The 26,640-nt window shown below is 44.8% G+C and overlaps 1 protein-coding gene across 1 annotated transcript in view; it reads right to left on the reverse strand.

The window, feature by feature from the left end:
• AGBL4 (AGBL carboxypeptidase 4) overlaps positions 1–26,640 on the reverse strand; it is a 1,400,873-nt gene that overhangs the window by 84,215 nt on the left and 1,290,018 nt on the right. The window contains exon 9 of the mRNA XM_088834990.1: positions 22,013–22,124. Coding sequence (XP_088691116.1) covers positions 22,013–22,124 — 112 coding nt within the window. The remainder of the gene's footprint in view (positions 1–22,012; positions 22,125–26,640) is intronic.

A 26,640-nucleotide genomic window follows, 5' to 3' on the forward strand; every position in this document is an offset into this window, starting at 1 on the left:
AAAAAGAATGGAACAATGCCATCTGCAGCAACATGGATGGACCTAGATGTCATCATACTAAGTGAAGTAAGTCAGAAAGACAAAGACAAATGCCATATGATATCACTTATACGTGGAACCTAAAATACAAACAAATGGACATATCTACAACGCAGAAACAGAATGACAGACACAGAAAACAAACTTGTGGTTGCCAAGGGAGGATTAGGAGGTTGGGATTAGCAGAATGCAAATTATTATATATAGAATGGATAAACAGCAAGGTCCTACTGTAAGCATGAGGAACTATACTCAACGTAATGGAAAAGAATATGAAATATATATATATTAACCGAATCACTGCTGTACAGCAGAAATTAATACAATATTGTAAATCAACTATACATCAATAAAATTCAAAAAATTCTCTATAGCTAGCTGGATATGAAGCTGGGACCAGAACCCAACCCAACCCTTCAGAACCCTAACTTCAATCTTGTCTGCTAATCACAGAGTCAACCCAAGTCCTACTACAGGGCTGCTGCTGCTGCTAAGTCGCGTCAGTCATGTCCGACTCTGTGCGACCCCATAGACGGAAGCCCACCAGGCTCCCCCGTCCCTGGGATTCTCCAGGCAAGAACACTGGAGTGGGTTGCCATTTCCTTCTCCAATGCATGAAAGAGAAAAGTGAAAGTGAAGTCTCTCAGTCGTGTCCGACTGCCTGCGACCCCATGGACTGCAGCTTACCAGGCTCCTCTGTCCATGGGATTCTCCAGGCAAGAGTACTGGAGTGGGTTGCATTGCCTTCTCCTACTACAAGGCAGGTTTCCTAATTTAACAGGAGTTCCTTCTGCAGAACAGACAGCTCCTTCCTGTAGCTCAGGTTCTTTCCTCCTATGGCAATTAGATACACCTTCAAAGGCTGATTTCCTTTTCTATCTTCCCCACTAGATTGTGCCTTAGAGTAGGACTGTGCCTTTACCTCTGTATCCCCAGAGCACATCACAATAGATGTGCAGGTAGACGGAAGGAGTGAGGGAGGAAGTGAGGATGAAAGAGAGAAGGGAGGAAAGAGACAGGAAGTGGGGGAGAGAGAGAAGGACGGAGCTGCGCAGATGCTGGGTCTTGGAAGGCAACCATTTTTACAGCATGATGGATTCATTCAAAGAAGTCGCTTGACAGTACAGAATTCATCTTTTTATGGCTGTGACAACACTAATACATTTATTTCCCTTCTGAAATTAACTTTCTAATATTAAGAAAGGTCACAAAGAACTGCAACAAAATGAGACATTCTGTCATTTTTAACAAATCATACCAAAGCAGACTGTCAGATTAAAGGGGTCACCATTTTGAGGTCTAAACTCTGGTGCTGATTGCATAATCAGAGCTAATGCTTGTCATGCTGTCCTTTCCCTGCCCACAGATCCCCCGTAGTTCCCTTTGGCCCAAATGATAAGACTCCAATATCTCAGCCTGTGTCCTGAAGCCCTTTAGAATCTGGTCACTCTTTTTAAAAGCGATCCCTTCCCCAAAGGGACACTGTACACCTGTCAGACCCACCTCCTTCCTCTGTCCCCTTCCTGCGTGACTTTGCTCATATGATGTCTCCTGTACTTACTGCCATCTCTCCCACTGCATGCCCATGGAAAGAACCAACTCATTGGCTGTCCCTTCGTTCCTCAGGATCTGACTTGTTTTGACCTGGAGCCTGCCACTCTGGTCTCTTAGCCTTGAGTTGGCCTTGACCATGGCTTGAACCCTGAGTTCCCTCTGTCTCTCCACATCTTGCTCTATCCTACCATTAATTCCCTCAGAGACATGTGGGAAAGGCTTGGCGAACTGCGAGGGGACACTGACTTGGGGGTACTTTGTTAAAGGGAAAAAGGAAGGAAAGAAAACAGTGATGGCCCTCTGTCTTCCTCCTATCCTGGTCCTCCCTTCTCTTGACTCGTCCGTCCATGTGCTTGGCCCTAGGCTGGACAGGAGGACACCTGCAGCCAGAAGAACAAAGACTGAACCTTGACTCTGTTTCTTGGGAAAGTTTCTTAATAACTTTTCAGGCTTAGTTTTCCCATCCGCAAAATAGAACAATAATCTCTGTCTTACAACACTGCAGTGAGGGTCAAATGAATGAGCATGTGTGAACATGCTCTGAACACGACACATCTGTGTAATCAATTAGTGAAAATAATTATGAGAAGACCCATGTGTTAGTGATACATCCCCAGGGCCTGAGTGATGTGCTCCCGTCTTATGGAGGTGGTGGGGGCCTGAGGGTGGGTCCCAGCTCTACAGCACTGTCCCGCCCTGTGGTCTCAGCCAGGTCGGTTTCCTGCCCTGGGCTTACATGCCCCACACTCTCTATGAAACATTCGTTTGGGGTACCTCTTCAGTGTTTCCAGCTTTGAAGTTCTCTGGCCCTGCAAAGTGAACTCTGAGACTCCAGAAGGCCAGAATTAAGTCATAAATTCAAAATCAAAAGTGGCCAAGTCAGAAGTTAGGGATGGGCAAGTCCTTAGTCTAGGAATAAAGAGGAGACATCCTGAGATGCCAAACTCTTGACTGTACTAGTGTCAGCTGGCCCCAGTCAAGACTCCAGCTCCTAACTTGCCTGGTCTGTTCGATCTATGATTTCATTCCAAGTGTTCCTTACAGTGGGGGGCGGGGTGGGGGCAGGGTACACAGAGTAATGCAAGAAAGTTGGTCTATCTCTTTATAATGTCAGTTGAACCCAAAGACTATGGGGGTAATTCTGAACATTTGTTATTCAAAGGTATCATCAAAAAAGGACAAGTCAAATAAACAGAATCCTTCTTTTCTATGCTGGCTGTTTACATGTCTTTGAGAGATAAAAGGGGAGACTCCTGAGGATTGTGGAGGTCCTGTAAGCTGCTTGACTCCCGGGGAGGCTGCTCACCTGACCAGCATGGGAGCAGGCAGCTCTGACTTGCAGCTCTGCTCCCACCATCCATGTGACCTTGTGGGTTCTAATGCTTTTCATTTGTTCCTTCTTTTAACTGACATTTTACTGATGTGTTAGGAACTATGCTCTGGGCAAGAGAATGCAGAGGAGACAGAGACATAGCTGTATCCCTCACGGAGTTCACAGTTGGGTAGAGAAAAACAAGCACAGAAAGCAATCAGCGTGCTGTGGAGTGGTAACTGTGAGTGCTGGGAGAGATTATGGTGGGGTGGGGGTGGGGTGTCCTTCACGCTGAGCCTTAGTTTCCTCAACTGAAAAATGGGGATAATGACAATCCAGTTCATAAGGCTGTTTGATGGATTAGATGAGACAGTGCCTAACACTTAATAGATACTCAGTAAATATCTGTGCCTTCCCTCTTTCTCAGCCCCGCTACCTGCCTAGGATCCTGAAGAGCTCTCTCACTTGCCCCGTGTATAGTCATGCAAGAAGGTCTAGTCATATAACAGAAATATATATTAAAGAACATGCATTAGCAACTGGAGAAATTTTCAAGGTCACAGCATAGAGCTAAATTCTAACAGGAAAGTAATTGTTCTCTTGCAACTGGGAGCCTGAGTAAGCTAACTCTTTCAACTGCTGAGTGTGCACTGGTGGTGCTAGGCATTTAAAGAAAAGCTTTGGCCTTGACATGCCCTCTCAGTGTAGCCTCTGAGAGGCCATTTCTGACAAGTGAACTTAGCTGAAAACTAGCAAACAAACTCCACTTTCCAGAACCTCTGCTAGTGCAGTGCGGCCTGCCCCATGCCACACCCGGGGTCTGCAATCACCCCAGGGGTCTATAGGATCACATTCACTGTACAGTGAGTCCTCTACACACGAAACTTCAAGTTGCGAACTTTCAAAGATGCAAATGTGACCCTGTGTGCCAGCTGCTGTACTGTACTACTGTGCTTTTCAAGGTACTGTAAGATTAAAAATGTTTTCTTTATTTTTTGTGTTAGTTTTTTTTGTGTATTATTTGTGTGAAAAGTATTTGAAACCTATTACAGTGCAGGACAATACAGTTGATTATATTAGCTGGGTACCGAGTCTAACTTTGTTGGACTTACAAACGAATGCTACTTACAAACGAATTCGACTTACAAATAGGCTCTTAGAACAGAACTCCTTCAGATGTACGGGACTTCACTATATTTACTTCAGAGCCATCCTTGCTGGAGTTAGCCCTTAGGGCTTACAGAGAGTTGCCCCAGTACACACATTCTCATATACTGAAACCCTAGGAATGATGGAAACCCACTTCCCCGCCAGATGTTAAACTGTGAAGCCCACTCTGAATGGATCAGAACAGGCAAATACAGGAAGCCATCAGAGAGAAAGTTTCGGTGCCTGAGACTGATTGAATGTCACCCAGCTCAGGGTTATTTAGCTCAGCTGAAGAAAGCCTGAGTCACAGATGGTGGGTGGGGAGGGTCAGAGAAGCTGTGATAAAGCCTAGACCTGCTCCCAGTATATTGTTCAGGACCTACTTGCAGTGCTCTTACAATAACCAGAGCTACAGCTATTTTTTTAAAATGCTCCAGTTTAAAAATAGTGATATTGTTCTGAAGATGCCTTTGTGAAATTAACATTGAAATATCAGTTACCATATGTTACTAGATTTGAGTTTACGGTAAAAATAAATGCTAACATTTATTGATTGCTTACAATGTACCAGTCTTAGGAAATACCGCACTAACTTCTAATTCCTAACTAACTTCTAAAGTTAGTTAACTGCTAACTTTCTCTACAGGGTCTTCTTTAATCCTCATAGCATCTCTGTAAGAAAATCCCCATTTCACAGATCAAGCCACAGAGGCTAAGAGGGGTGAGGTAGCAGATAGAGGCAGAATTGGAAGTTGGAGGCGATTTTTGACTGCAGAGCCCTTGCTCTTCATCCCTAGGAGAGGAAAGGAACTGCCTCCAGTCCTTCTCAGCTGGAATTCCATCACCTCCACTAGCTTTGTTCATAGTAATGCTTGATAAGACCAGTTGACTTTACACTCCCAGATGTCTGGTTCTAGATGAGTGACCATGCCATTGTAGTTATTCAGTTGTTAAGACTTCTTTGTATAGTTTTTCTGTTTATTCTTGCTATCTCTGCTTAATGAAGGTGATGGAATTCCAGCTAAGCTACTTAAAATCTTCAAAGATGATGCTGTAAAAGTGTTGCATTCAACATGTCAGTAAATTTGGGAAACTCAACAGTGGTCACAAGACTGGAAGAGGTCAGTTTTTATCCCAATCCCAAAAGAAAGGCAGTGCCGAAGAATCTTCTAACTACTGTACAATTGTGCTCATTTCACGTGCTAGCAAGGTAATCCTCAAAATCTTTCAAGCTAGGCTTTAGCAGGATGTGAACTGAGAACTTCCAGATGTACAACTGGATTTAGAAAAGGTAGAGGAACCAAAGATCAAATTGCCAACATCCACTGGATCATAGAGAAAGCAAGGGAATTCTAGAAAAAGATCTACTTCTTCTTCATTGACTACACTAAAGCCTTTGACTGTGTGGATCATAACAAACTGTGGAAAATTCTTAAAGAGATGGGAAAACAAGACCCCCTTACCTGCCTCCTGAGAAACTTGTATACCTATCAAGTAGCAACAATTAGAACCCAACATGGAACAGCAGACTGGTTCCAAATTGGGAAAGGGGTACCTCAAGGTGGTATATGGTCACCCTGCTTACTTAGCTTATATGCAGAGCACATCATGAAAAATGCCAGACTGGATGAATCACAAATTAGAATCAAGATTGCTGAGAGAAAAATCAACAATCTCAGTTATGAGGATGATATCACTTTAACGGCACAAAGTGAAGAGGAACTAAAGAGCCTCTTGATGAAGGTTAAATAGGAAAGTGAAAAAGTTGACTTAAAACTCAACATTCAAAAAAAGTAAGATCATGGCATCCAGTCCCATTCACTTCAGGGATTTACCCCTATTTAAGATGGGGAAAAAGTGGAAACAGTGACAGATTTCATTTTCTTGGGCTCCAAAATCACCGCAGATAGTGACTGCAGCCATGAAATTAAGAGATGTTTGCTCCTTGGAAGGAAAGCTATGACAAAACTAGACGGCATATTAAAAAACAGAGAGATCACTTTGTCAACAAAGCTATGGTTTTCCAGTTGTTATGTATGGATGTGAAAGTTGGACCATAAAGAAGGCTAAGCAATGAAGAACTGATGCTTTCAAATTGCGGTGCTAGAGAAGGCTCTGGAGAGTCCCTTGGATTGCAAGGAAATCAATCAGTCAATCCTAAAGGAAATCAGTCCTGAATATTCATTGGAAGGACTGATGTTGAAGCTGAAGCTGTAATACTTTGGTCACCTCATGTGAAGAGCTAATTCATTGGAAAAGACCCTGATCCTGGAAAAGATTGAGGACATGAGGAGAAGCGGGCAACAGAGGGTGAGATGGATAGATAGCATTCTTGACACAATCAACATGAGTTTGAGGACACTCCAGGAGATAGTGAAGGACAGGGAAGCCTGGCGTGCTGCAGTCCATGGGGTCTCAATGAGTCAGACATGAGTCAGTGGCTGAAGAACAGCAACTAGTCCTTCAGGCTGACAGGGCAGTGTTTGAAGGCCAAAGATTTAGCAGATCAAGAAATGGCCAAATTAGGAATAAATGGCACAAATCTGAGGTTTGCTCTGGGGAAGGAGAAGTGAGGAGTCTTTGTTATGCTTACAAAGAGGGCACAGAGGAGTTGGCAGATTGCATAGGATGTTAGGAGCCTGGATATAGGTATCTCTGCAATAGGCATTTGAGCACAGTAGAGGTACAATGGATGGATGGTTGGATGAAGACAGATAGAAAGAGATGATGGCTAGTTAGAGAGATGATGCATAGATGATATCAGTTGCCTCTAGGTTCTTTCTATAATGTGGCCTGAGCTGGCTTCATGGGGTGCTTAGCCTAGTAACTAGCCCAGAACTGAGCAATTGACTCTGATGTTTTTGATTCTACTTTATAAAGTCTCTCTTCATTTCTGGGTAACCAGGTCCCCTCCTTCTTCCATAATTTTCCCCCAGTTTTAAAGTCAACATATATTTATGGAAAATTGTTGGGGAATATTTTTTTTTTTTAATAGGAGAGAAGAAAACAACCCTGGTGCCCAGAAATACCACTGTTAACATCTAGTTTGCATCCATTCGTTTTGTGTAACTTTAAACCTGGTTGTTATATACATCTTTACGTATAATATACATGCAACTTTGTCTTCTGCATTGTTTCACTTAAATTTATAGCATAAACATTTTCATAATATTATAACATCCATTACATGAATGCATTGTGATTTACTTAATCAGTTTCCCACCGTTAGGCATTTAGATTTTTCTTTTTCACTATTCATAAATAATGATTCTGTGGAATTTTTTTCCTTGCATAAATCCTTATTTACACTTCAGATTATTTTAGTCTAGGTTTCCAGTACTGCAACTGCTGGCTCAAAGCTACAAACACAATGTGATGATATATTTTAAACCCCAGAAAGTCATAGTAATATCTCTTATCCCTCTGTTTTAAATTTCATATCTTCCTTGCTCCCTGAAGGAAAGTTCCTGTGTCTTTCAGGATCAAGTCCAAGCTTCCTGGGGTAGTCCACAGGGCTCTTTAGGAATGGCCTCTGCCTACCACCCAATCTTACTTTCAGCCCCTTCTCCCTGGGCTCCAACCAGTCCTGTACACCAAACTCCTTGGAATTATCTTAATATGTTTCCCTTGGACTGCAAGGAGATCCAACCAGTCCATCCTAAAGGAGATCAGTCCTGGGTGTTCATTGGAGGGACTGATGTTGAAGCTGAAACTCCAATACTTTGGCCACCTGATGCAGAGAGCTGACTCATTTGAAAAGACCTTGATGATGGGAAAGATTGAGGGCAGGAGGAGAAGGGGATGACAGAGGATGATGAGATGGTTGGATGGCATCATTGACACAATGGACATGGGTTTGGATGGACTCCGGAAGTTGGTGATGTACAGGGAGGCCTGGCGTGCTGCGGTTCATGGGGTCGCAAAGAGTTGGATATGACTGAGTGACTGAACTGAACTGATTCACCAGTCTGGTACATGTGTCTTCACACACACTGCTCCCCTCTGCCTGCAATGTATCTCCTGGACTTTGTCTAAATAACTCCTTTCTTCAAAACTCATTGCAGAGGTCATTTCTCCAGCCAACCTTGCCTGACCTCATGTCCGGTTGGGACAACCTGCTTTTCCCACATGGCACCCAGATCCCTTGTCTATCATCACACTTACCACCTTGTCATGCAATCATTTGTTTACTGAGTCTGGAATGCTAGACCAGGCATTTGCATACTTTCTATGGCCTTGGAATCAACCTTGGAATCCTTTATTCAAATGCAATTTTTTAATATTTATAATAGTTAAAATCTTTTGAGAATAAATGGGTCTGGCACAATGCCTAAAGCAAGACACATGAATCACTTCACTTAATCCTCAGAACAACTGCTTCCAAACGAGGGAACTTAGAAAGGTTAAAGGACTCACCCAATGTAGCAAAGTCATTGAAATGCTAAAATGAGATTTAAACTCAGACAGGTGTCTGAGCTCTTAGCCACAAAATTATACAGCTCTGGTTAAAATGGAGAGGAACCACATGGGAGGGGCCCTCAGACCTCTCGTAATTTTTCTAAAAATAGTTTGAAATCCACAGCTCTATTCTGGATAATCAGTTCCTTAGGGGAGGGACTGTTTCTTATTGGCTTTTGTATTTCAGTATATAGGGCGTAAGTTCAGAAAATGCATGTTGAATGGATAAATGAATATTTTTTTTTCTTTTGAAGGCTATAGGAAAGTTACTCTTTTAAGTATACATTTCTCTAGCTTTGTAGAAAAAGGAAGAAATAGGAGGTTAGAATGGCTTGCTGAGTGGGGGAGCATCAAGGCTCATTGGCCAGGAGGTCAGCTGTGTCCAGGCTGATAAGACTTCTCACAGCCAGACACACCTGGGACCAGTACAAGTCTTGGGAGGCAGGCATTAGTACTTCGGGAGGATGGGGGTGCTTCTTGATGAAAGGTTAAACAGTTCAGTTCTTGCTGGAAGCAGTGATTAGTCTGGTCCCTTTCATCAGAATTCAGCTCTCTCCACCACGGTAAATAATGGACTAATTAGGCATCTGGCTTACTTGATTTCCCATGGCTAAGGCCAATTTCTGAAATGCAATACACTATTTGATGTACCAGCATGAATTCATCCTTGGCTCCAGAGCCTCCCAACAGTAACAACCAAAAATAACTCTTGGAAAAGTTTAACACATGTTGAACACAAAACACCCTCAAATGTAACCTGTGCTCTGTCATAGGCCAGCTGGGCTGAGTCCCTGATGTGGGGCAGGCCGTGTGCGGATCACAACCTGCTCTGGACCAGGGGCCCCGGAAGGGAGAAGGGGAGGAGTTTGGAGGAGGGGTGAGAAATGGGTGGGGTAGGTCAATCAGAAAAGTGCCTGGAAGAGAGGGCCTGGAGGTAAGCTGGAGTGGTTAGCTAAGTGTGAAGAGGTTATTTCCAGTGTCAGGCTGCGCACAGAGGCCCCTTTTTAATTTACTGAGGTCAGATAACTGGGTGCTCATGGAACAGGAAAAACAGAAAAGCATGCTTGGTCTAACCTAGAAACCAGGGTGTGTGGAACAGATACAGATACAAGCAGCAGAGAAGGGTGAGGATAATTTTAGCATTTGCAAGTTTGTGATGGAGATCCTACGTGGTTAGATTCTAACATTCTGGAATTTCCGAATTTCCATGTTATTTTATCCTGAAATCTCTTGGAGATGGGCATTGTTAACGCCAATTTACAGATAGAGAAAATAAGGCACAGTGTTTAATTGATTTGACTCAAAGGGAACTTCCCAGAAGCTTTGTGGGGCCTCCTGCAGTTGAAACAGTTTGTATCTAGTCAGTTGCTGAGAGGTATTCAGAGTCTTCCAGGATGAAAAGATGTTAGAAAAATTGAAGGAAACAACCAACTTGATGAGAATATTGCTCTGAGGTGACAGCTCCATCTCTCCCCCCGGCTTGCTGTGAGAGCCAAAGCTATAATCTAGAGAGGAAGAAAAACCATGTCTTTTATCATAAGTGAGAGAAGTTGCCCTTTAGAAAAATAATGATTTCTCTTAAAATTCCTTAAATGATTTCTCTTAAAATTCCTTAAAGTTTCATAAACCACCTCAAACTGTTGTAGAAAAAACTGTAAAAATTTCATGAACTCAAAAGCACCCTGTGTTCGCAGAGCCCCCTGGACGATATCACAGTTACTTTCAGACTTTATTTCCACCGTGACCCTTTCCCCTGGTGGCTATTTACTGATTTCTCAGGCCAGGATGCTAACAGTGGGAAAACATTTGAGCAGATCAGTGTGTGTGATCTATGGTGCTCATGGTGTGTTGTTGTTGTTCAGTCTCTAAGTCATGTCTGACTCTTTGCGACCCCATCGAGTGTAACGCGCCAGGCTTCCCTGTCCCTCATCATCTCTCAGAGTTTGCTCAAACTCATGTCCATTGAGTCGGTGATGCCATCCAGCCATCTCATCCTCTGTCATCCCCTTCTCCTTCTGCCTTCAATCTTTCCCAGCATCAGGGTCTTTTCCAATGAATCGGCTCTTCACATCAGGTGGCCCAAGTATCGGAGCTTCAGTTTCAGCATCAGTCCTTCCAATGAACATTCAGGACTGATCTCCTTTAGGATGGACTGGTTGGATCTCCTTGCAGTCCAAGGGACTCTCAAGTGTCTTCTCCAACACCACAGTTCAAAAGCATCAATTCTTCGGCGCTCAGCTTTCTTTATAGTCCAACTCTCACATCCATACATGACTAGTGGAAAAACCATAACTTTGACTAGACAGACCTTTGTGCATTGAATCTACTCCTCGTGAAGCCTCCAGCACCTGGGGGCAGTCTGGATATTTTCACAGGGTATTCCTCTCCACACCACGCTATGGTGATCATCCTTCTTCACCTTACAAAATGCTTCGCAGGCATATAATGGGCATACCTCTCTCCAACTTGTGAGGCAGGCAGGTCAGGGACCATTCTTGCCTTTAGCAGAAGGACAAACTAAAGCTTAGGAAACTGATATCTATGGAGCTTCTGCCACGTGCTGGGCACCTTCACAGGTGTTCACTCCAGCCTTTGCTCTTTGCAGCAGCCAGGACTTCTGTGCTTTGTTATGAAATCCAGCGGTGGAGTATCCATAACCAAGGAACAACTCCGAGATGACACAACCTTGGAGCCAGAAGGATCCCCCTGTGGAGATCTTCCATCAATCCCTACAGTGTATAGAAGGAGGGGGAATGAAAGGCCCAGAAAGGGGAAGAGGCTGCCTAAAAGCACCAAGCAAATTAGTGGTTCAGCCACTCTGGTTGGGGAGTTATGTTCCGAGCAGGGCCTTCTTGCTGCCACAGAGATCAGTCCACATAGTTTGAGCTTCCCCATGCAGAGGAGCTCTGGGATAATAAAGTTAGAGATGTGGGGATAAAACAAAAGCTTTGGAACCCACAGTCCAGAGTTCTGGAGGCTTCAATGAGACAGTCTGCAAATTTCCCAGCAATGTGGTTTTCACCCAGAGTAACATTGCCTCCTCTAAGAGCCTGACAAACATCCTGCCATGGGGACAAAGAAGTATACCACCAAAAATGCCATGGCTGTGCCTCCTGTTCTCCTGGTTTGCTGCTAAGTGTATACTGGGGGGACAGGGATAGGACCCCCCAACCTTCTCCCCATCCCCTCATTCTTCCCTGGGTGGGTTTTCCTTTCCACTAGCATGGTTCTCCCCCAGGCTGTTGGGTACAAATGTGCAAGGACCATCTGGTTTCTAGTAAGAGTCATCATCTCAGGGCCTTCTGGTCTAGTGACCAGCGAACCCTCTGCTCATCCCAAGAACAGACCCCGTGGGCCACTTCTTTCCTTTTTAACTGAATGTGAAACTGTCCTGGCTGCGCATTTGTGTACATATCTTTTGTGTGAATATGTATAATTATATATTTGTCTGTGTGTCTGTCTCTTATTTACCATGTTTATGTTTTTACATAAAAATGTTTCCCGATTTAGGCTTCCTTGGTGGCTCAGTAGTAAAGAATCTGCCTGCCAGTGCAGGAGATGTAGGTTTGCTCTCTGGGTCGGGAAGATCCCCTGGAGAAGGGAATGGCAACCCACTCGGGTATTCTTGCCTGGGAAATCCCATGGACAGAGGAACCTGACAGGTTACAGTCAATAGGGTCGCAGAAGAGTCAGATGTGACTTAGTGGACTAAACAACAGCAACAACATTTTCTGATTTATGTATGTGAATGTGTGCATTTTCTGCCTATTTCTATGTTGTGTGTGTCTGTAGCAGGAGTGAGTGCTGGTTCTGTGTTATCTGACCATGTCACCGACTGCTCTGTTTGCACGTACATGTGTTATAATTTATTTATTTATTTGACAGAAAGAGAGCAGCTTATCTTGAGGACTACAGGAGGCAAACAAGGAAAAATCCCCAGCCCTGTGTTGCTCTATTTGCAAAACTGCTCCGTGTTGTTATGGCAGCTAATTTTCCTTAAATGATTTAAGGAAATGGATCTGTCTAAAAGAGCTGCAGCCAAGTTGTTATAGCAACACAGGCCTTTCTCTTCTAGGAAAAGGCGGGGAATCACCCCAGAGCATAGAAACCTTTCCACAAAGCAGCCGTAGGCTCTGAGGGACTCCGGGGGTCAAGGAAAGGACTGCAGGGGTCCTATTTGCTTCCTATGTCCGTTCCCAGGTGTCCTTCTTGGCAGCAGCCCTGGCCACTCTCAAGTTCCAGGCACATCATATTTCCCCTGGACCACTGCCATCAGCACCTAACGGGGTGGTCTTCTTCTGCTTCGTCTCCATGCTGTGGTCCTGTCACTTTCTAACGCATCTCTCATTGCACATCATCTTCTCTCTGGTGCCGTGTTCTGTGCTCTGCCCTGGATATAAATAGGGCATGTCCTTGAATAGCGTGTCAGGGACATTGGCCTTTATTCCACAAACAATGGGGAGTCACTGGAAGGTTTTAGGCAGGGGAGAGAGACTAGGCCAGATTTACATTTTAGAGTATCTCTGGGGTTTCTAGATTGGGTGACTGAATGGATGGAAGTACTGCTATTCACTGACCTCTCCCCCTTGCTTAAACATTTCTGATGGCTCTTCACTGAAGATACTGATTCTCAAGATTGAGAGAGCTTGTGTGCTGGAATATTACTAACAAGCATTGTTTTGTTCTCCTGTTTAATTTTTTTATAGTTATTATATTTAGTTCAACTAATGATCAGGTTTAAAAGGGCCTAGGTCTTTGATTTTTAATGAAAGGGGGAACATTGGACTACAAAAAGAAGCCAAATTCCATAGCCCAGTGTGCAAAGTTGTCTGTGGGCTTCCTCACAGCTGCCCTGTTGTGTGCCCTGCACACCCACCTCTGCAGCTGAGCTCCCCCACCTCTACTCTGTGGCTCAGCTGGCCCTGGAATGCCCTCTCCCCTTTCCTATCACCTCCCTCATCCCTGACCATAGCCACCTGGTAATGTATTGCCCATTCCCAAAGGCCCAGTCCAAATTCCTTGAAAAAAACTTCCTTGGATTGTCCAAACACACACACACAGACTGGATTAATCTCCCCTCAGCCTCCATCTTCCTAAAGCACTGTATTTTCTCTATTATAGCTCACATTCCTCACCGTCTTGAATTAAAATTGTTCATGAGGGTCTGGCCTTCCTATTAGATTGTGAGCTCTTCCTGGCCTGACATCCTGCCTGCATAATCTCTGTATCTCTGCAGTTCCCAAGGTCTTGAACATGGAAATCTACTGAATTGTCCTAAACTCTCAGGTTCTCTCCCTAGGAGTTTAGGACCATCTCAGCAGGTTGTAAGAAAACCACGGTTTGTGTGCACAGATCAGAGCCTTGAGTAAAGAAGAGCACTGTTCTGGTGGCAGCAGAATCCAGGCCACTCTGAGGGGGAGGGGAGATTGCAGAGGGGTCTGTGGTCCAGGATGAGATGGTTAGATAGCATCATTGACTCAGTGGACATGAACTTGAACAAACTCCAGGAGACAGTGGAAGACAGGGAAGTCTGGTGTGCTTGCAGTTGACGAGGTCTCAAAGAGTTGGACACAACCAAGCGACTGAACAACTGTGGTCCAGACAGTCCTTTTCATAAGGAGATTCTTATAAAAACCAAGTCATGGAAGCTCTGGGTTCACCTCATCATTTGTTTGGCATTTACATGGAGGGCCTGCTCAGAGCCAGGTCTCTGATGGGCACAGGTGACTGAACCATCTAGGCTCTGCCCTAGGGGACAGTCAATCACAACTGGTAAACAACGGCCACACTGACCACGGGGTGCTGTCCTGGGAGTGGGACGCTACATACTTTGTATCTGACAGTCAGTGCAGTCTTCTGGGTTTAAAGACTCCTTTGTCAAGGTCATCATTCAATATCCAAGTCCTGGAGAGGAGTGGAGGCTGTCGTAATTCAGGACTAGGAAAGCAGCTTTGAAGCCAACAATGTCATTAACACGAAGACAGAAGGCCCTTGTTGCCAGCTGAGGACACAGAAAGACTCACTCAGGAGACTCACTCCTGCTCCATTTCAACACCAGCACATCTAAAACTTGACCGCATGCTTACTGGTCCTAGGAGGGGCACCCCCTCTACTCCATTGTCCAAGCCAAACTGTAGGCATCACGCAGCTCTCTTTGCTCTCCCATCAGTCTCTAAGTCACTTGTATGTCCCTCCATCATATCTCCAGACTCCTCCTCCTCTCAGCCCCCCAGCAGCATTCACTAATGGTCTCCAGCCTTTGGCCTGGTACCCTCCAAACCCATCTCCTTCCAGGCACCAGAGGGATCTTTCTGAAATGCAAATCTGATCCTGTCACTTCCTTTAATGGTTATCCATTCTCATGAGAATATAGTCTGTATTTATTCTAATAAAGCCTTACATTGTAATGCCCTATCACTATCTGCCCCCAGTACCAGCCACACTGAACGACTGGCAGCCTCCCGAGGAAGCCGCCCCTCTAGGCAGATGCTCAGATGTCTTCTCTGCCTAGAAAGCCCTCCCTGCCCAGAGCATCCCTCACTCAGCAGCTCAGGTGTGGTCTCCTGGTCTGGGCTTCTTCTATGGTTCCCACCACCCCTGTGCCTCCCTTCACAAATGCCCCTAGGACATCTGTCTAAAATGCCTGTATCCACCAGGTTGTGAACTCCTTAAGGCTGACACCAGCTCTGACTGTTCCCAGCACCCAACGCAATGTTTCTCCCTCACCAGCTCTTTGAGGAATGACAGTGCTCACAGATACAGATCCTGCCCATCAGCAAGGGTCTTCCTGATTCTCTGCTTGTTGATTGTGTGAGGAGAGGCCGCTAGGAGGGAAGGAGGGAGGCTGTGGGCACTTAGAAACAAGGTCAGAAGCTGTCCTGGCAGTTCAGATTGCTCTGGGAGTGAGTGCTTCTGATGACGTCTGCGCCAATGAAGGTCCAGGGTAGAAATGCATTTAAAGCTATCAGGGCAGATGCCTGGGGCACCGCGGTGTTGGCAGCTGTCATGTTAACTCTTGAAGTCAAATGTGAATTTGAATGGGATATAAATAATGTTTGTTGAGGATCTGCAACACACCAGGTACTGTGTTGGTACTTTCACATGGCTTTTAAGTATAGAGAGTTTGTGTAATTTGTCATCCAAACAGGGACATTTGTGAGAGGAGAAGGGATTTTCACTATTAAGAAATATTTCAGAATGAGTATAAACAGAACTGCCCCAGACAAGCTGAAACTTTTAACCATCCTACCTATAGACAACAATGCAATCTCAAAAACAACAGAATGATCTCTATTCGTTTCCAAGGCAAACCATTCAATATCACAGTAATCCAAGTCTATGCCCCAACCAGTAATGCTAAAGAAGCTGAAGTTGAACGATTCTATGAAGACCTACAAGACCTTTTAGAACTAACACCCAAAAAAGATGTGCTTTTCATTATAGAGGACTGGAACACAAAAGTAGGAAGTCAAAAAATACCTGGAGTAACAGACAAATTTGGCCTTGGAGTACAGAATGAAGCAGGGCAAAGGCTAATAGAGTTTTGCCAAAAGAACACACTGGTCATAGCAAACACCCTCTTCCAAAAACACAAGAGAAGACTCTACACATGGACATTTCAGATGGTCAATATCAAAATCAGATTGATTATATTCTTTGCAGCCAAAGATGGAGAAGCTCTATACAGTCAGCAAAAACAAGACTGGGAGGTGACTGTGGCTCAGATCATGAACTCCTTATTGCAAAATTCAGACATAAATTGAAGAAAGTGGGGGAAATCACTAGACCATTCAGGTATGACCTAAATCAAATCCCTTATGACTATACAGTGGAAGTGACAAACAGAGTCAAAGGATTAGATCTCATAGAGTGCCTGAAGAACTATGGATGGAGGTTTCGGACATTGTACAGGAGGCAGTGATCAAGACCATCCCCAAGAAAAATAAATGCAAAATGGTTGTCTGAGGAGGCCTTATCAATAGCCAAGAAAAGAAGAGAAGCAAAAGGCAAAGGAGAAAAGGGAAGATATACCCATTTGAATGCAGAGTTCCAAAGAATAGCAAGGAGAAATAAGAAAGCCTTCCTCAGTGATCAATGCAAAGAAATAGAGGAAAACAATAGAATGGGAAAGACTAGAGGTCTCTTCAAGAATATTAGAGATACCAAGGGAAATTTTCCTGCAAAGATGGGCACAATAAAGGACAGAAATGGTATGGATCTAACAGAAGCAGAAGATATTAAGAAGAGGTGGCAAGAATACACAGAAGAATACAAAAAAAGATCTTGATGACCCAGATAATCACGATGGTGTGATGACTCACCTAGAGCCAGACATCCTAGAATGAGAAGTCAAGTGGGCCTTAGGAAGCATCACTATGAACAAAGCTAGCGGAGGTGATGGAATTCCAGTTGAGCTATTTCAAATCTTAAAAGATGATGCTGTGAAAGTACAGTATGCCAGCAAATTTGGAAAACTCAGCCATGGCCAAAGGACTGGAAAAGGTCAGTGTTCATTCTAATTCCAAAGAAAGGCAATGCCAAAGAAGGCACAATAGCACTCATCTCACATGCAAGCAAAGTAATGCTCAAAATTCTCCAAGGCAGACTTCAACAGTACATGAACTGTGAACTTTCAGATGTTCAAGATGGATTTAGAAAGGGCAGAGGAGCCAGAAATCAAATGGATCATCAAAAAAGCAAGAGAGTTCCAGAAAAACATTTATTTTTGCTTTATTGACTATGCCAAAGCCTTTGACTGTGTGGATTACAACAAACTGTAGAAAATTCCTCAAGAGTTGGGAATATCAGACCACCTGACCTGCCTCCTGACAATTCTGTAAGCAGGTCAAGAAGCAACAGTTAGACATGAAACAGCTGGACATGGAACAACAGACTGGTTCCAAATCAGGAAAGGAGTCCGACAAGGCTGTATTTTGTCACCCTGCTTATTTAACTTATATGCAGAGTACATCATGAGAAACGCTGGGCTGGAGGAAGCACAAGCTGGAATAAAGATTGCTGGGAGAAGTATCAATAACCTCAGATATACAGATGACATCACCTTTATGGCAGAAAGTGAAGAAGAACTAAGGAGCCTCTTGATGAAAGTGAAAGAGGAGAGTGAAAAAGTTGGCTTAAATCTCAACATTCAGAAAACTAAGATCATGGCATCTAGTCCCATCACTTCATGGCAAATAGATGGGGAAACAGTGGAAACAGTGACAGACTATTTTTCTGGGCTCCAAAAATCCCTGCAGATGGGGACTGCAACCATGAAATTAAAAGAGGCTTGCTCCTTGGAAGAAAACCTAGACAGCATATTAAAAAGCAGAGACATTACTTTGCCAATAAAGGTCCACCTAGTCAAAGCTATGGTTTTTCCAGTAGTCATGTATAGATGTGAGAGTCAGACTATAAAGAAAGCTGAGCGCTCAAGAATTGATGCTGTTGAACTGTGGTGTTGGAGAAGACACTTGAGAGTCCTTTGGACTGCAAGGAGCTCAAACAAGTCCATCCTAAAGGAAATCAATCCTGAATATTCATTGGAAGGACTGATGCTGAAGCTTAAACTCCAATATTTTGGCCACCTGATGTGAAGAACTGATTCATTTGGAATGATCCCGATGCTGGGAAAGATTGAAGGTGGGAGCAGAAGGGGACAACAGAGGATGACATGCTTGGATTGCATCACCAACAAAATGGACATGAGTTTGAACAAACTCTGGGAATTGGTGATAGACAGGGAGGCCTGACATGCTGCAGTCCATGGGGGTCGCAAAGAGTTGGACACGACTGAGAAACTGAACTGACCTGAACTCATAGATAACAGTCTGTACATTTTTTTTTTTTTTTTGGTAGCTCCTAACAAAATTTGGGCTCCAAAATCACTGCAGATGCTGATTGCAGCCAGGAAATTAAAAGACGCTTACTCCTTGGAAGGAAAGTTATGACCAACCTAGATAGCATATTAAAAAGCAGAGACATTACTTTGCCAACCAAGGTCCATCTAGTCAAGGCTATGGTTTTTCCCGTGGTCATGTATGGATGTGAAAGTTGGACTGTGAAGAAAGCTGAGCGCCAAAGAATTGATGCTTTTGAACTGTGGTGCTGGAGAAGACTCCTGAGAGTCCCTTGGACTGCAAGGAGATCCAACCAGTCCATTCTAAAGGAGATCAATCCTGGGTGTTCATTGGAAGGATTGATGCTAAAGCTGAAACTGCAATACTTTGGCCACCTCATGCGACGAGTTGACTCACTGGAAAAGAGTCTGATGCTGGGAGGGATTGGGGGTGAGAGGAGACAGGGACGACAGAGAATGAGATGGCTGGATGGCATCACTGACTCGATGGACATGAGTTTGAGTGAACTCCGGGAGTTGGTGATGGACAGGGAGGCCTGGCGTGCTGTGATTCATGGGGTCGCAAAGAGTCGGACATGACTGAGCAACTGAACTGAACTGAACTGAACAAAATTTATGAGACTTCCCCAATGGTTCAGTGGGTTAAAGAATCCTCCTGCATTCAGGAGACACAGGAGACTGAGGTTTGATCCCTGGGTTGGGAAGATCCCCCTGAAGGAAGGAGATCCCCTGGAAGAGGAAATGGCAACCCTCTCCAGCATTCTTGCCTGAAAAATCCCATGGATAGAGAAGCCTAGTGGGCTAAGGGTTGCAAAGAGTCAGATATGACTGAACACATCGCAATTCATGGAGCTCCCTCTGGGTGCCCCCTCAAGGAGGCTGAGGAGAAGGGGATGAAAAAGGATAACATGGTTGGATGGCATCCTTGACTCAATGGACATGAGTCACTATCTCTGGGAGATAGTGACAGACAGGGAAGCCTGGTATGCTGCAGTCCATCAGGTTGCAAAGTGTAGAACACGACTGAGCGACTGAACAACAACAAAAACGAAATTTATAAATCTACAATATTTATCAGTATTTACTTGTTAAATAGGGCTTCCCAGGTGGCACTAGTAGTAAAGAACCTGCCTGCCAATGCAAGAGACATAAGAGATGCAGGTTTGGCTCCTGTGTTGGGAAGATCCCTTGGAGAAGGAAATGGCAACTCACTCCAGTATTCTTGCCTGGAGAATGCCATGGACCGAGGAGCCTGGCAGGCTATAGTCCATGGGGTCACAAAGAGTCGGAAATGACTGAAGTGACTGAGCATGCACACACCTTTTTAGTGTCCATTTCCCCACTAGATTGTAAGGGTGAGTGTTGTGCTCACTATTTCAACTACAATACCTGGTATTTAGAAACCACTTGATAAATATTTGTGGGAAGAGGAAGGAAAGACTGGAATAAGATTCTGGGCACAGGGAGAGAGAAGCCAGAAGAGAGGGAGAGACAGAGCGAGCTGGGGTCCTGGCCCAGTTCAGTCTGGGTCCCATGTTAGAGCCCCACCCACGTCCTTGCTTGGGGAGAAAAGGAGTGGACTTTCAGGAGAATGCAGCTCCCACAGCTCGCTTAGCTTCCAAGTATGTTGATCATCAACCTGCTGATGATCAACCTACTCATGGCACAAAGAATATCCTAATACCCCCAAAACCCTGATCATGTTCTGTAACAGGATCAAGTGCCCAGTTGTCTGGTAGCAAATCAGTGACTTCAGACTGATGATGGTCTCTTCTCTTTAACAAACCTGACACCCTCCCTTTGGTTCCTCCCCTAGTTCTCCCCTTGGGGATTCACCTAAGACACCACTTTGTTCCATGGCCCCTCACTCTGTCACCTCTCCTGTCTCATGTCTTTTCTTTGGCCATGTCTCTATCCTTTCGGTGAATAGCTGTTTGGAATCTATTAACCATATTACAGTTGGCCTAACAGGATTTACCATGTTCAATCCAGTTCAACTCAACATATAGTTATTGAATTCCTCTTATTATCCACATCAGAAAGAATGTGGGGGCTGTTCTCTTTAAGAAGGAGATGGCAGAAGAAGGAGGTGTGGCGATTCTATCAGGGAGGTTTCAGTTAACACCGAGCTCTGGGGGGAAGAACTCAGTTGACGACACACACCTCCTGCAAAATTTAGAAGCAGCTTCTCTCTGCCAGGAAAGCTCGTCAGGATGGATCAAGAGTTCAGGGTAATAACGGAGTTTGGTGAGCACAGCTAACAGCTTCTTTTGTAGACAAGGAGGGGTGAGTTGGAGAAAGAAGCAGATATGCTAAAGCTGTGGCTATGTAAGCCCTAACGGCAGATGGGCTGTAAAAGAACTAGGGAGGCAAAGCTCCCAGAGAAGGATCAAGATGGCTGTTGAGTTAACTACTTTTCACCTAAGCACTTACTTTTTCACGAATCCTTGCTTGTAAAAACAAGATAGATTTGCTTTTATGTACACATTTTTGACTGGCCAATAAAGACTGCTCTTTAATTTAGGATATTCTTATTGGCGTCTTCAAAGAAAACAAGTAAAATGTGGCACACGGGTGTATCACTTAAATGCTCCAGCTCTGGAACCTTTGCTGTCTTAACAATCATGCCTGTCACCTGATGGCAGGCAAGGGTCATAAGGCACGGTCATCAACGCTGGAAGAGACTTGGATGTAATCTCACTATAATGTCTCCCAAGCAATTGAGTCTCCTCCACGCATTATTTTTGACAGTGTCATTTAGCTTCAAGTTGAACACTTTAAGTAAGGCCAAGTTCACAGCTCACATACCCGTTCCATCATCGGGCAGCTCTAATGGTTAAAAAGCTCTGTTTCTCTATAGGCCTTACCTCTTGCTTTGGCTTCAAGTGGAAGATGTCTGTCCTCTCTCATAACTCTTAAAAGAGTTCTCTCAGCTATGAAACCCCAATATCTTCTCCTATTTCTCACAAAGTCTTGTCCCTATGAACAAACTCAGTGTGGACCTCCCTGTTCCCCTTCTTCCTGGAATAGCAGGTCCTTTTATCTGGGAAGATGTTCATCACTACACCACACACTGCAAGTGTGGCTACATGACTCCGGTGAGGCTCTCCTGTCCTGACAGATCCTCGCCTCCCAGAGTGGCCTTGCCCAGAGGTGGCCATGTCCTCCCAGTCAGGCCAAGCACAATCCACTTGGAACTGGAGCTAGAATATGAGAGTGAGTCACCCTCTCTAGTGGAAGAAGTGCTGGACGTGATACTTGGCACATGTTCCCTATAGGTACAGGAGGCCAGGCTGCAGTCTTTGCCTATACGAGGCTCTGGGCTTCTTCTAAAACATTCTCTCTTCTTGGTAAATTAGCACAAGTTGTATTTCTTTTGTTTGTAACCCAAGAGCCCTGACAAATGTAAATGGATGTATTTCCTTCATCCCATGAGATCTCTACAACTGAAGCTGGTGTTTGTGAGGGGTGGGGAAGGCACTTGTCCAGTTCAGAGAAGAGACCAGCAGGCCTAGTCCCTCCCTGACTTTGGCCCTGAATTCCTCATTTGCAGCCCCTGGTGGGCTGTCCCAGTACCACATTGCCCCTTTCCCAGATCAAGCCATCAGACAAGCAATTTCTGAGGAGGTTCGGTTACTCACGGGGTCGCTGTACATCTGAATGATGAGCTGTTTCACCCCATGCAGGGTGGGGTGGGCCCATGGAGAGGGATCCAGCCAGTGGCGGTTCAGGTCGAACCCCATCAGAGAGCACCTAGGCAGTACCCAAAGTCAGAGTCAGTACACAGAGGACAAGTCAAGCTCCTCGCTTCTCCAAAATACAGTCAGGGGCGGGAGCAGTCATTATGTCACTTACCTAGTGCATTATTTTTTTGGCCAGAGAGAGAACTGAGCACATTTTACATGTATTAATTCAGTTACTTTCAACAACACTATGAGGGCGCTGCTATTATAACTCTCACTTGACAGGAAAAGAAACTGAGTCACGGAGAGGTTCAGATGTATTTCTGTGGAGCTGTCTCACTTCCGTGTTCATGCCCCGAGACCATAGACGCATGTGCTTCTCCTATGCAGGGCCAGAAAGAAGGCTCAGGCCCAAACCACTGGCATCCCCACTGATCTTCCCTGTCTCACACTCACAGCCAGTCCCTTGTGTCTACCTCCAAAATATACTCAGAACTGACCACTTTATCACCTTCACTACTGTCGCTCTGTGCTTGGACCAAGCTCAGTATTGTAATACTCTCTTACCTGTTTCCACCCTTGTACCTCCCCCCTGCCTCTCATCCTATACACCCATCCCCCATTTCCTGTACAATAAACAGGGTGATCCTATTAAAGCCTAAGTCTGATTATGGCCCTTCTCTGCTCATGGGTTCTCTACTAGACGCAGAGCAGAAGCCAAAGTCCTGACTACAAGCTACAAGCTACCATGTGGTCCCCTCTGTTATTGCTATGAGCTCAGCTCCTGCCACCACCTCCTGCTGCTTCCATGCCAGATTCTGACCTCCTTCTGTTCCTCCAACACACTGGGTACTTCCAGCCCCAGGACTCTTGTAACAGCTTGTCCCCTCGGCCTGGAAGCCTCTTCCTCCAGATAGGTACAGGATTCATTCTCACTTAGCACCGATCTTAGCTCACAGGTCACTTGCTCAGTGAGAGCCACCCTGTCCATCTTCTCCATGACCTCCCTTGGGTACATTCATTACTTCACAAGGAGAAGTGACCATTACCTCCGATCTCCCCATCTCCCTCTTCCTCCTGCTCTTCCTCCAGATCGACTCAAAGCCCTACTTGTCCTTGGGAGGAGGAACCTCCCCCAGGTCCCTGGGTCTGTGCCTCCAACTTCTGGACCTTTGTATATTGTAGGCACTCTCCAGGCCAGCCCAGGCTGAGGGACATCTTCAGAAACCCTGTGCTTGCTCACAACTCAAATGACTGTACCCATCCTTCTCCTGTCTCCAGAATGTCTCCCACACAGATCTGATGGTCGTGCTTTCTTGATCAAGATTCATCTAAGATTCTCCATCACTTGTAGGATGAAATTCTGCTCTTTGCAGATTTTTAATCAGATTTAACACTGATGATGACCTTTCTTTGCCCAAATGTCCCCGTTTTTCTCTCTACCCCTCTGTCTTACTATTTAATCCATCCCATCTTGTTTCCCGAATCCTTCCCTGTATTCCTTAAGTAATAAAATTTAAACCCCCTCTCAGGTGGCTCAGATGGTAAAGAATCTGCCTGCAATGCAGGAGACCTGGGTTTGATCCCTGGATCGGGAAGATGCCCTGGAGGAGGGCATGGCAATCCACTCCATTATTCTTGCCTGGAAAATCCCATGGACAGAGGAACCTGGCGGATTATAGTCTGTGGGGCCTCAGAATTGGACACGACTGAGTGACTAACCGTATATTACTACTATAACTTATTGCATGTACATTCCCACCTCTCACCTTGCTCAGAAAAAAAATAAGGACTCTTTCGGTGACCACCAGTAGGACCACTAAGGCTATCTCTCCTTCAAGGTGGTTGGGGAGTAAATAATAATAATTTCCTCTCTCACTTAAAATAAGTGGGCTGGGAACCCCATGGGGGAATAATTAATGTTTCACGGGGACACATGGGGAAAGGTTTCATTGAGGAGAAGCCATTTGAGTTGGGTCTTACTGAATGAATGCTTGATGGTGTTGGAGCAGAAGGAAAAGTGTAGGCAAAGAAAGGAATAATGAAGCCACCCAGGCTTTTGGAGGAATGGTGGGCAATCTGGTTTGATCAAATCACAGAGCATGTAGTGAGGAGGTGGTGACAGTGAATTATAAAGGGAGTGGGAGGGGAAATGTAAGGGCCTCCAGTGCCTGGCAAGGAGGTTCATTGTTTTATCTTCACATTTCTGTATTTAGATGAATCAAGTACTGATGTTGGCTTAGCACTGATGGTGGATTGTAAACAGAGTTTTACACGCATGTTACAATATCATTACCATCGTAATCAAGGGGTCACAGTCAACAGAACAGTCACTGATATTGTTTGTCTCAAAAATTAAGTGCTTTACTAAGTGTGAAGTACTTCATTAATGTCAACCTTATGAGGGAGTGCTATTATTATTCCCATTTTGCAGATGTGGAAACTGAAACACAGAGAGGCTACAAATAACTTTGCTGAGAGAACAGGTGAAGTCGTGATCAGCTTACGAACATTCTCACAGTTCCGTGCTCACAAGAAACACAGTCTAACCTAGTCTAGAGGAAGAAGAGCTGCTCATAGGCTCATGTCCATTTATAATTCAGGACCCTGTGATGAGGATTAAATGAGAGAATACATGTAACAAATTTAACTTCACACAGGTTCTGGCATATGGTGGCAATCAAAAATGTTACGTAGTTGTCTCCTTGTATTTTGCCGTGGTTTTGTGCTACACGCTGTATGAGTGGCATAAACTGATAGATTTGCGATCCATCAGGGGTTGGAGTGAGCAGTGGACAGTGGTGGTCAGGGATGACCTCCTGGCTTTCTCCCCCAGTCTGAAAATCAGGCAGATCTGAGTTCGTACCCATGCTCTGTTCCTTCCTAATGTCATAGGCATTTGTCCATTTTCTTCTGCCAATGCCAGCATCTAACTGTGATTAGATGGAGCAGAGCTGGGGAGAGTTCATTCCTCTCTATATCATTACAAGATGCTGAGACTGTGGTGGTGTCTTTTCTCTTACCACACACGAGAGATGGGCCAGATGACCTGACAGTCAGGGGAGCAGCGAGAAACCCAGCCTTAGGGCACAGTTACTTTTGCCCAGCACTTAGACATGGGTCGGGAGATGCAGGGCTGGCAGCTGGGTCATACAGCAGTGCTGTGGTGGAGCAGAGGCAGATTATTCCTGCCAACAGCATTTTTCTGTCCTCCAGAGCCACTCTGTTAGCTGGTTGCTTTCCAAATCTGGACCTCCAGCTTCTGCTTCATTCTGTTAGCCCCTTCCTATAAATTTCATTTTTTTTTTTTAAAGTGGAAGGGTCAATCCCTATTTCTTTAAGTAAAAGCATTCCTAACTGTATGACTCTGTGGGCAAATTTATGGAAAACTCCAGCAGGTCCTCTATATTGTCTGCTTCCCGATGGCTGGTCACCAAGCAGGCGAAACCATAGATCTGGGTGTTGTTCCCACAGAGTTTTTCCAGCCTGCACTGAGCACCTAAAAATTTGGAAGGGAACACTGTCATTGATAACAGGATTTCACCATAAACAACTGTATCCTTAGAGATGGTTAGCTTACTTACTTCTCCTTCTTCCAAAGAAGAATGCCTTCAGTAAAGTCTTGGCCAAGTCACTTGTTCCATGACACCGCCAGGCCCTGGTACTCACCATCCCCCCAGACAGTTTATCCCATTCTTGGAAAGCTCTGTTAAGAAAATCTTCCCTGTCTTTAGCTGAAATTTGTCTTCCAGTGACTTTCTCCATCAGTCTCAGCCTTGCCCCACAGAATAATGCAGAACAATGAGGTTATGTTGGCAAGACTAGAAGCTTTGGAAGTCAGTTAGGCTTAAGTTTTGGCTGTACTCCTTACCAGCTATGTGACCTTAAAATTTCTTTTTTAAAAATCCCTCCCTCTAGATTTCTGTTTTATCATATGTATAATGAAGATAACAACCTTGACCTGGATTTCATACATGAGCAAATGTCTATAAATGGCCCAGCAGAATCCTCAGACAGAATGAACATTGAATGAAGGGTAGCCAGTGATGACAGTGGCACTGGTAGTAACCATAGTATATTGTTGAAATTGTCTGAGCCTAAATATCATCTCCTCCAGGAAGGCTTGCTGACTTACTCTCTGCAAACACATGGTGGGTGTTTTTCCTCTGCTCCTGTGGCATCCATTGCCCCCCATCAGGGTGACTACCACATAAGATATAGTCATTGTTGAGTCTGTCTTCCCCACTGGACCATGAATTCCTCAAGTGCAAGGATGATGCCTTATTCATGTTTGTATTCCTTGCCTGACAAAAAGCCTGGACTACAGCAGACATTAAAGATATAGTTGTTGAATGAACATTTCATTCTTTCCCAAGCATTTTCCTATATCTTATGATATAGTTCTCAGAAACATCCAGCCACACAGGCAGACTGCATTTTTATCAAGTGAGAGCACTGAGGGCCAGAGAAAATATGCCATTCTTTCAAGGTCAGCTAACCAGTACTGCACAGGGCCCAGGCTGGAATCCAGGAGGTGTCCTGGCCCTGGACTCCATGATCTTCATACCTGGTCATGCTGCTTCCTG

This window comes from Moschus berezovskii, chromosome 4, assembly GCF_049115385.1.
Source record: "Moschus berezovskii isolate FMDL1 chromosome 4, NW_MosBer_1.0, whole genome shotgun sequence".
Taxonomy (NCBI): domain Eukaryota; kingdom Metazoa; phylum Chordata; class Mammalia; order Artiodactyla; family Moschidae; genus Moschus; species Moschus berezovskii.